Source organism: Chanos chanos, chromosome 11, assembly GCF_902362185.1.
Source record: "Chanos chanos chromosome 11, fChaCha1.1, whole genome shotgun sequence".
Lineage (NCBI taxonomy): Eukaryota > Metazoa > Chordata > Actinopteri > Gonorynchiformes > Chanidae > Chanos > Chanos chanos.
The window spans coordinates 21,393,965-21,404,862 of NC_044505.1; the positions used below are offsets into that span (position 1 = coordinate 21,393,965).

At 38.7% G+C, this 10,898-nt stretch overlaps 1 protein-coding gene across 1 annotated transcript in view; it reads right to left on the reverse strand.

The window, feature by feature from the left end:
- LOC115823837 (butyrophilin-like protein 2) overlaps window positions 1-4,063 on the reverse strand; it is a 42,111-nt gene extending 38,048 nt beyond the window's left edge. Inside the window, exons 1-6 of the mRNA XM_030787860.1 lie at window positions 4,018-4,063; window positions 3,550-3,903; window positions 3,018-3,176; window positions 2,324-2,509; window positions 2,058-2,147; window positions 1,752-1,784 (exon numbers count right to left, since the gene is read on the reverse strand). Of these exons, the coding sequence (XP_030643720.1) occupies window positions 1,752-1,784; window positions 2,058-2,147; window positions 2,324-2,509; window positions 3,018-3,176; window positions 3,550-3,903; window positions 4,018-4,063 (868 nt within the window). The remainder of the gene's footprint in view (window positions 1-1,751; window positions 1,785-2,057; window positions 2,148-2,323; window positions 2,510-3,017; window positions 3,177-3,549; window positions 3,904-4,017) is intronic.
- Window positions 4,064-10,898: the final 6,835 nt, after the last annotated feature.

Below are 10,898 nucleotides of genomic sequence, written 5' to 3' on the forward strand. Positions count from 1 at the left end.
AGACTTAACATCAGTATAAAGATGTGATTTTGAATCTAAATCATAGAAAGACAGTGTGTTCTTATACAGGTCTAAATACATCCCCAGTGTTGAGAATGAGTCTCTTACTAACACTGGGATTGGAAGGCCAGTATTTACATAGAATCCTTTCCCTCTTTCATACTGGAGAACCCAGTAACCATTCTCTGGAGTTAATGGTTCTTTCTTTCTTTTCTTTTCTTCATGAGAAGTCACACCGGCATACCAGGACAGTTCAGGTGGAGCAGCTTTCTGTAAATCTAACATAATCACCTCCCAGTAGTGACAGCCTGACTTAAACTTCTCTTTACACAGAACATCAAACATGAGTTCTTCAGATTTGTTATTCTGGGAAAACCATTCTTTCACTGAACTCCACCCTGTCACAAAATTACTCACTTCCTTTCCTTTGTTTTTAACTGTCAGAGGTTGTTGACATGTAGATGTGTCCATTCTGAGATCCTCTGAGGGATTAAATTAAAAGAAAGAAAATGTGTCAAGCACAACTCAGAGTTTATATCTAGTATGAGTTAAAGATTAATGCTGTATGATCTTACCTTTACAAAGACACATTTTATTCCAATCTGTACAAAAAGAGACATGAATCATTTTGCAATATATCTGTGTACAGACATGCTGTTGATCTGTGAATGTCCAAACTCATTTATATTCTGATACATTACTTTAACTGTTTGATACATGTGGGTTGTATTTACTGTAAATTTGAGTCTGTAAATGTGAGGGAAGGTCATGGTTAACTTTTATGATGGAGATTTACCTGTGTTTGTGTTAATTTCTGTGTTAGTCTCTTTGTCTGCAGTTCCTGGTTTCTTCTCACATTTTTCACATCTTGTCTCTTCACACACACACACACACACACACACACACACACAATCACAGGGCAGGATAAATGACAGCATTTTTGATTTTCTTTGAGATGTGTTTAAGATACTGTAAATTATAACATCACACAAATATTTAGCATGAGTGTATCTATTCTAAAGTGTATGACTTAAGGAAGCAAAAACAGACATGAATCATTTTGTAATGTGTCTTTGTACTGACATGCTTTTGATCTGTGAACGTCCAAACTCATTTATTTCTGATACATTACGTTGATTATTTGATACCTGTGGGTTGTATTGACTGTAAATGTGAGTCTGTAAATGTGAGTGAAGGTCATGGTTAACTTTTATGATGGAGATTTACCTGTGTTTGTGTTAGTTTCTGTGTCTGTGTTAGTCTCTTTGTCTGCAGTTTCTGATTTCTTCCCACATTTTTCACATCTTGTCTCTTCACACACATGCACGCGCACACAAACACACACACACACACACACACACACACACACACACACACACACACACACACACAGGACAGGATAAATGACAGTACTTTTTGATTTTCTTTGAGATGTGTTTAAGATACTGTAAATTATAACATCACACAAATATTTAGCATGAGTGGATCTATTCTAAAAAAGAGTGTATGACTTAAGGATGTCACCCCCAAACCCCAGTTAGTGAAATTGTTGGTATAGACATGTACCTTGTGATCTTGTTTCTTCATCCCTAGTCTCCTGTTTCAGTGGCTGAGTTTCTACTGAGACAAAAAAAGTGGCTTTCAGGTTGTTTTTGAGAAGAGAAGACTGCTGTCATTGTGAAGAGCTTAAAAATAGGGAATTTAATTGTTCTAGGGAATTACCCAGGTCTATCTGATTGACTGCCACATACCTGCTGGTTCTGTGCCCACTGGTTTCTGAGGATCTGTTGAGGGAATGTGCTACATGAAGTTTTATATGAACATGGTACATGGTACATAGTTCAGTGGGTTGCTATATATTTTCAAACATGTAGTTCCCAAAGACATTCAAAATTTTTTGTTCTTAAAAACATTCAACAATTGAATGTGTTTTTTTCTCATATATTGTGGTCTGTTTAAAATACTTTTTTTGTAGGGACAACTCCTTGTTGACACTACAATATGTGGGGTTAAACACTGTATACGAATTCATCTATGTATAAATAGGAGCTCCTTACCTCTCTTCTTGTATAAAATGAACAAGAGGATGAATAAGACACTGATGGACAACAGACTGATGACCAGCATGACAGTAAATGCTCTCCATGCTTCAACAGACACACAAAGAGACTACAGTTTTTATAATATCAGTATATCCTACACAGCTGTGTGTTATTAAGTGAAATTAAGCCTAATTTTGTGGGTGATGAGCACTTTCTTTAAGCATGTTGTTCTAAAGTTGATAGATGATTTTATTATGTCGTTAAAATCATGTTAGACTCACAAGGTTTTGATGCTGTTGGCTCCAGTATTGTTGGTTGCGTTGCAGAGTTTGATATTTTTGATCTGAGTGGCAGCACCCTGCCCTCTCTCTTCTCCTGATCAGATAAACTGACAGAGCAGGAGATCCACTCTGACTCAGAGGGAGAGAAGAGCAGCCAAGAACTCACACTCACCAGATCCTCACTATCTGATACAGAGAATAGCAAAGAAAAGTTTGAAACATTCTGTTATGTAACACATTATGGAAACATACATAATATAATGCACATATAATTTAAACACATAATGTATGCTCTATATAACACCTAGTTTATTTTTAATCAGCCTCTCTTCTTTGGAAACACCTTCCCTGTGCATTCCAAAGTTCGATGGCCCTTATGTTGATATGAGAGAGTGAATATTAACATATGCATCTTTACCTGCATGGTAAGTAAATTCTCTATAGAAATTTAGTGCATCTAGAGGACAATGCTATTTCTCATAGCATAGGAGTTCCTAAACACAGTGATGCAGAGAGTAGCTTGTCTGAATTACACAGGCAGTAAGATTGGGTTCTCTGTGGTTCAAGACCCAACCTTTTTCTGACATGCAGTTTACCACAGCACCAAAACAAATCACAGTGTTAAATGTACCCTCCTTTTAAAGTGTTGTCTGTATTTCTTATATCATGTTTATCACGTTGAAGAATACGTTACCTTTACTGTAAATCACATCACTATTCTTGTTGATCTCTTTCTCTTTTCTGTCTCTCCAGGTTACTGTGGGCGCTGGTGACCAACCATCTGACACACAGGTCACATTTAAATTTCCCTGTGCTGTCTCAGTGAATGAGAGGACTGGTTCAGAGCCTAGTACTGAGAAAAAGAGAACAATAAGCAGAGGTTGTTTTTATTCTTTTGTAAATAGAGTAATCCTGCAAATATAAGATCAGCACAATTATTTTAATTCCTGCAAGATTCAATGACATAAAAGTCATAAAATGTCTAATGATGTATTTGCCAATCTCAGAACAGTGATCTCAAGATTGACTGATCTATGAGAACCTCAGAAAAGTAATAAGGCTTTGATGTAGCAGACAGAGCCCACATAGATAAAAAAATTATATGTATATATTCCAACAGAAAGGTGGAGTTTTTGAGACCAGAGTTTTTGTACTTTTTTACATCTTTCAGAAATATTCAATCAAATCTAACACAATATTTACAGTGACAAACTGTATCTGCTTACCATTTACAGTGAGTGATGTTACACCCTTGTCATACCAAGTTACACTACTGACATGACAGTCATAATCTCCTCTGTCTGACAGTGTGATGTTCTCCAGTTTCAGAGACACATTCCCCTCCTCCAGACTCCCTATCAGAGACACTCTGTCCCTGTACTGAGGGTGTACAGGACTCTCCTGGATCTTCTGATCCTTGTACAATAAAACTGGGGTGTTGAATTTATTGGGCCTGTGCCAGCGCACCTCCAGCTCCACAGCACTGAAGGAAGGAGAGAGACTACAGGACAAAACCACAGAGGATCCCAACTTGGCTGAGACTGGACCATCAGGAACCAGCAAAGAGAATGTCTCTGGGACTGGGACAGAAAAAAGTGCATAAACATGTTCAGAAATCCCTAATCCACTAACACTTGGTTAATAGTGTAACCTGTTTAACAGGCTGTTATGTAAGTAAAGTGAGAGAGACTTACCTTCAGCATGACAGAAAGGTACAGAGACAAACATCCACGCCCACATTATGATTAGCTTTTCTATCAAACAGAGGATAAATTACAACAAACAAAAATGAGTCAAACCAGTAGATCCACATGTCATTTACATCATATTTCACATAAATGTAAACTTTTGTTGAGGGAAACAAGCTTATTAATATAAAAGTTTTGTGATTAACTATCATTTGTTTATCCAGTTCCTGTTATAAAGTGAGGTAAGAATACTGTCTCCTGCCACTTGATGCTGTTCTTAAGGGTAATATCTCCAGGTTGTTTCGACAAAGTTGATTACTCCTAACTCATTTGTTTTTGCCTGGGTAGTATATTTACCCCCCCATATTTTTAAAGAAACAAGTGCCCTAGCAAGGCTACTAAAGGGTAACAGTAAACTGATTTCTTTAGATCTCACATACATTTGCCTATAGAGAAAGCAGTTTGAGTTATTTGTAGTTGTAGTTTGTTAGGTATAGGATGTTGATATTTTTATAGCTGAGATGATTCAACATGAACTGAAAATGAGCATAAAGAGTGAGAAATTAGGTTTGTTGTTGTTGTTGTGCTTGCTCATTCACTCATTCATTCAGGTATTTTCAAAACCGCTTATCCTAATTATGGTCGCGGGGTGCTAGAGCCTATCCCAGCGCTCACTGGGCGAAAGGCGGGGGAAACAGACTGGACAGTCCATTGCATGGCAGACACACAAACACATCCGCACCTGCGGCATCTTACTATCTCCAATTCACCTGACTTACATGTTCTTGAGCTGTGGGAGGAAACCGGAGCTCCCGCCGGAAACCCATGCAGACCCCGAGAGAACATACAAACTCCACACAGAAAGGACCCTGGCCGACAAATCACCGTGTGAATGAGCGAGGGTACACAGTAGGTTCCACCATCATGTAAAATAGCATCTAAAGAGTGATTAGCTATGTCTTGCCTCTCCGCGTCTCTTTCTCTCTCCCCTCAGAATTTTAGCAAGTTTTCAGAAGTAGTGGTAGCTTACCAAAGAAACTGAAAACTAAAAGCGAATACAGGAGACTCCAGCCATGCTGGTAAAATGAATACATTTTCACCGAGTGTAGAGGAAAGTGTGTCTGTTTAATTTGCCATAAATCACTTGCTGGAAGGGGGAGATATAAAGAGATATTATGCAACGAAACATCACCATCTCACCTTCTTAGCCACAAACGTTGAACATGATTTGATGGAGTTCACTCATCAAAGAGAAATTCAGGCGATCCTTTCGGTGATAGCTCCGAAACACAGAGACGAAATCCATCACGGGTGTGTGTGATGATTTATTCGCGACTCTACTCTAAATGAGTATTCACTGAGATCCGTGATAGCCTATATTTTTAAGAGGAAAAGTTCTGATCCTTGATGATCTGAACAAGCCTGCGTGGTTAGTGCAATGTTAAATGAATGGTCCGAATGGGTCCCAGGTCTCCTGGAAACTGCGCATTTCTGTGACAGAGACAGCAAATGCCAGACACTTCGTCTCTGAGAATTTTTCAAATGTCAGTATTCCTGGGCAGATGGGAAAAATATGTGACAGAACCTACATCACTGATCAAGGGATTTAGACAACGCTTTCGAAACTCACTGCCTTTCAAAAGGACATAAACCTGCTGTCAAGCCCTTTCTCTATGCCGTACAGGAGAAAATACAGTGGGAGCTCTTTGTAATGAAACGTTCTCTCTACAGTCGCCACCAGCTACTCCCACTGCCAGAACTTTACAGGAACTTGTAAAAATACTCTTTTCATCAGTAATGCGCCACCAAAATGATAAGTTTGCTCTGCCCCACATACATGTGAGCAAACATTTTCTCTTATGACACCCAAGTCGAGCCGATGGAGATCGAAGATCACAGTCATCTAAGCAGTGTGCTCCGCAACTCCACAACAGCACTTGAACCTAACTTGATCATAAAATTTGTAAAAATCTCCTATATGTGTTAATAATTAGAAAATACCTTTATCTATATAGCTGGTTTCAAGCGTATAGTTCAAGATTCTTGGCTGACATTTTAGTTAACTCATTTGTAAAGTCAGTTTGGTTACTAGAATACCCTCATATCTAACGTGTTTTGTTTATTTTTATTATTACAGGTAACCTGTGGCACGCGACTCCACTTTTTTTTCTCAATGTGCTCCCCAATACAAATAAAATATAATAACAATAAAAAAGTAACTGCAATTACCTAACGGTAATTGCAGAATGTAGAATTGCAGAATTTATGCTTTCTTTCGTTTACGAATAAGCTTGATTTTCGGAGTAATCACTGAAGTATAAACCACTCGTAATTCACACCTGTTGAATGGCTCTTTTGAAAGTCGATAAATTTGGTTCTCTTTGCAACAAATCAAGTTTTAATAATATGTTAAGAATTTAAAAAAAAAAAGACAGATAAGCGCTTGTCTAAAACAATGACAAAACTCAAATTCTTCCATAACCCATACATTTACTATGCGGTTTATACCGTGGTTATTATTATTAATCCGACAAAAGACTTGAGATGACCTTGGAATTTGGAGCAAGTTCAACACAGTATCCTCAACAGTACAATTTGCTTTTCACATCATACGGACTTCACAAATGTATAAGAAAACATGAGCTTTAGACAGTTCAGTCTGGTATACAGTCAGTGGAGTGTTGTCTTTCCCCTTGTTTTTGTAATTAAACACAGTTCATATATATCCAGACTGTTGTTTGGGATTCTTGTTTGGGAGTTAATACATTTCAGAGTCTGTGTTTTTAGAATGCCATTAGATGATTTTAACTTATGGGTCACCAAAAGTCCATGTGTGAGCTCTGTACTCTTTCACAAACTGCTTAAATAAATCTGTTCCACTGCTATTACTGCAATTACAGTGAGTGATATTGTACCCCTGTCATACCTAGTTCTGTCACTAGACTTTTTTTTTCTATGTCTGTGTGTGTGAGGTTCTCCAGTTTCAGAAACATGCTGCCCTCTTTCACACTCCCTATCAGAGACTCCCTGCCTGAGTTTCTGCAGGAGTCTCCTGGATCTGTGGCCACACACAGGGGGATGAGGGTGCTGAGGGTGCTGCAGCACCCCCTGTTTTTTTCTGTATTTTTAATGGCAATTTAAAAAATACATGGTATTAAAATATCTTTTATACTGGGATAATTTGGGTATAGTGTAGGGCTATGAGCAGAGAGGGCGAAAATTTTATTTTTATGTCTGATTCACTTATTTTCAAAATGTGTATTAACCAGTCAGATCTGTCTTGACTGATTACGATTGATGCATCCACAGAGGGACATAATTTATTTTACACACGCAACACGCACTGCAACACGTGTAGCATTGTTCAGAATGTTGCAAAAGAGAATGTCTGATTTTTTCAAAGGTGAAATATTCAAGGAGGAGTGATGATTCGGCTTCAGCCACAGTGTCCATCCCTAACTGCAGCCCCAGCTCCGACGATGAGCTTAGTGGTCTTATTGAGTGGTTCCTGTTATCTGTTACTTGCATCAAACTGGGTTGTTGTAGTCTGGCACTCCATCGACTCTCCCTCTCTCTCCTTATCTAACTCCTCTCCCGTGCATAATTTCTGTGGTTGCTCTGATGTTTACAACGGGCTGCACAGGAAGAATGTGCCGAAACCCAGTATCAAACCCGGGACCTTTAGATCTTCAGCTTAATGCTCTCCCAACTAAGGTATTTCAAAAAGCAGTAAATCTGTTGAACTGATGCATGTGTTGTTAATACAGTTTTTGACTGAGTCAGAGATGATTTAATTTGATTTGCACTTTGTGTAAGCCTATATCACTGGTATGCATAGTCAGGTTTCACAGTTTTCATGTCTTTTGGTTTGCATTGCGCAATTATATAATTTTGGCTTTCTGCCTTGTGTGAGGTTCTTTGCCTATAATCATTAGATACGAGTGATCCTGTCTATCCTATGCTATTTACTTCAATGGGGTACAAGTACAGCATATAGTATGATATTGTACACGTATGCCACTGACCTTTCCAGCGTCCCTATCTGTGGCTTCTTATTGTATAACTAAGTTGGAATGTTGAATCTACTGGGCCTATACCAGCACACCTACGGCTCCACAGAGGAGAGAAATCCCAGGGCAAAACCACACAATATCTCTGATGTTAAGAAAGGAGAAATGTATAAACACATTCATAGACTGCTTGTATACTTTTTCAGAATCAAATTATGTATTCTCAAATTATGTCTTAACAGTGTAACACATTTACCAGGTTTTTATGTAAACAGTTATGTAAACAGTGTTGGATGGTAAACAGAGTTGGTCAGAGTGAGATACAGAGTTACCTACAGTATGACAGAAAGGTACACAGACAAACATCCACACCCATGTCATGTTTAATATTTCTGTAAGAGGGAAACTGCAACAGTCTCAAATTTCCACAGTGCACTGAATGTCATCTCAAATGAATGAGGTTATAGTGATCACTGGGAAACATTGAAAAAAATAGTAAAATCATACTGGCCCATGTTTTCACTTGAAATGTATTTCTTCTCTTCCACATTTGGCTCTCAGCCTGCATTGGTTCACTTTAGCTACACCCATGTCCCTAGACTTCATTTGTGTGTGCACAACAACAGCGGATTTTCTCCAAGCCAGGCTCGAATCGCCAACCACAGCGTAGGGAATCAGATGGAACTCAAAATTACTTGGTGTAACTGATTGTTAAAAAGATTGACAAAGCTTATCAATAAAGTATAACTTTACAATGTCACTTCTTATTACTTCATACACAAAATGTGAATAAGCCACACAGCATTTTGCAAAAACAGTTTTTGCAACACAGTCTACTGTCACATAATGGACAAGAGACTAGATGTGCAGGTAATCAAGATTTTATTGAAAGACAAAGTATTCCAGGATACAAGGCACAGGTACACAAAACAGGAATGAAGGCAGAGTGAAAGACTGAGATTCAAGACAGGATACAGGACTGCTTAGACGGACAGGCAGGTTTACAAGGCTTCAGGCATCCAAGGTACATAACGGAGAAAGTGCACAAACATCTTCAGAAATTTTCCATCGACATCTCCATTGCTATTACAAGACTATTGATTCCTGCCAAATATATATTTTTTTCATGTCACAGGGTTTTGAAGTTAAGTTTTAACTTTTTAAGTAGTCTGGAAGTGGCTTTGGGAAGTAACTGTTCTTGAATCTGATGAATTTGGCCCATAACCTACTCCCTCCAGGTGGGAGGGGTGCAAACAGTCCATGAAAGGGGTGAGAATGATCCCTCCTGGCACTGCAGGCCTTCCTTATACACAACACTGTGTAGGTGACCTTGATAGTAGGGAAACCCTTGACCCTAAACTAGTCAGTTTTCACCACCTGCTCCAGCACCTTTCTGTCTGAGGTGGGTCAATTTTCACACACTGGACAGTGATGCCATAGATCAAGATACTCTCGTTAACACATCTGAAGAAGCTGGTGAGTTTGAGTGTGTGTAGACTCAGATGCAGAGAAGGGCAGCTGAGAACTTACATACACCAGATCCTCAGTATTTGATACACACACACACACACACACACACACACACACACACACACACACAGAGGGAGAGAGAAAGAGAGGACGACAGACAGACAGAGAGAGAGAGAGAGAGTGACAGTAACAAAGAATACAAAAAATTAAAACCGCAAGGTGAACAATGGAACATTCTGAGTTGTCTAAATCTATAAAGAGTCTTCTAACACAGGTAACTTTGTTATCCCGGATTGAAGAGGCCATGGGAATGGCAGATAAGATAACCTCCACAGCGGAGTGGTTTTGCTGGTGCACATACAGGTGGGGTCCAGTGTGGCTGGAATGAAGGCCTTAACGTAAGCCATGATCAATAACTTGAAGCACTTAACATTACCTGAGTTAGTGACACGGGACAGTAGTCATTAAGTAACCGGAGACTTCAGGGACACAGCTAGGAACATTAGAATAAGAAATGGAGTATGTTGCTACTCCTCCGTCACAAGAGACAGAGATCAGAGGATGCAGGTAGAGAGCTTACTGAAAGTTTGGTGCAATGTCTGAAATCTCTTCTCCGTCGTCAGTTACATCATGCTAGCTCCCTCCATGCTCTCTCTAGCTCATCATGCTGCTGTGTTAGCAATGTGTGTAGGTAAACAGCCAGACATAGTCACATAAACGTCCATTAAGCAGTTGACATTGTGGAAGCTGTGTCCGTCTGAATAAAAATAATTTAAGTAGTGAGAAGTGTGTAGTCTGATGTAAAGGAGAATAAGTACATTTTTTAAATTGTAAATGTACTCGCGTAAGAGTGAAAAGTATTGTGCATTAAAACTACTATAAGTACAACTTATTGGAAAAAAAGGTACTATTGGAAAAAACTACATATAATGGAGTAAACGTAGCATGTTACTACCCACCTCGAAGCAAAGTCAGACACAAGTGGTTTCCCTCCAACTGATTTTTTTGGAGGTTTCTCCAAATCTACCGTGAAAACTAAACACAATATAGAATACAGAGACCGCGTTAGCTTAACGTAAAATAATGCACAGCAAAATTAACACGGCATGTAAAATAACATTTCACTAAAGTAAAATATGGACAAACAAAACAGATACCTCGTTGGCTGCATGCTTCAAAATGGAATAATCTCCCAATCTTCCTTATAATCCTTTATATATTATATCTAAAATTCGTTGTAACCAGCATGAACTTTTACCGATGTTCGTACTTGCTTCTTGCTTGCTGATATTTCTCTGAAATCTTATTTGCGCGAGAGCAGCCCAACAGGATTTGTGCGTAACTGAGCTTTCAAAATAGAAGTACAGTAAAAATATCACTTGTACTAAACAAAATAAATAACAAATG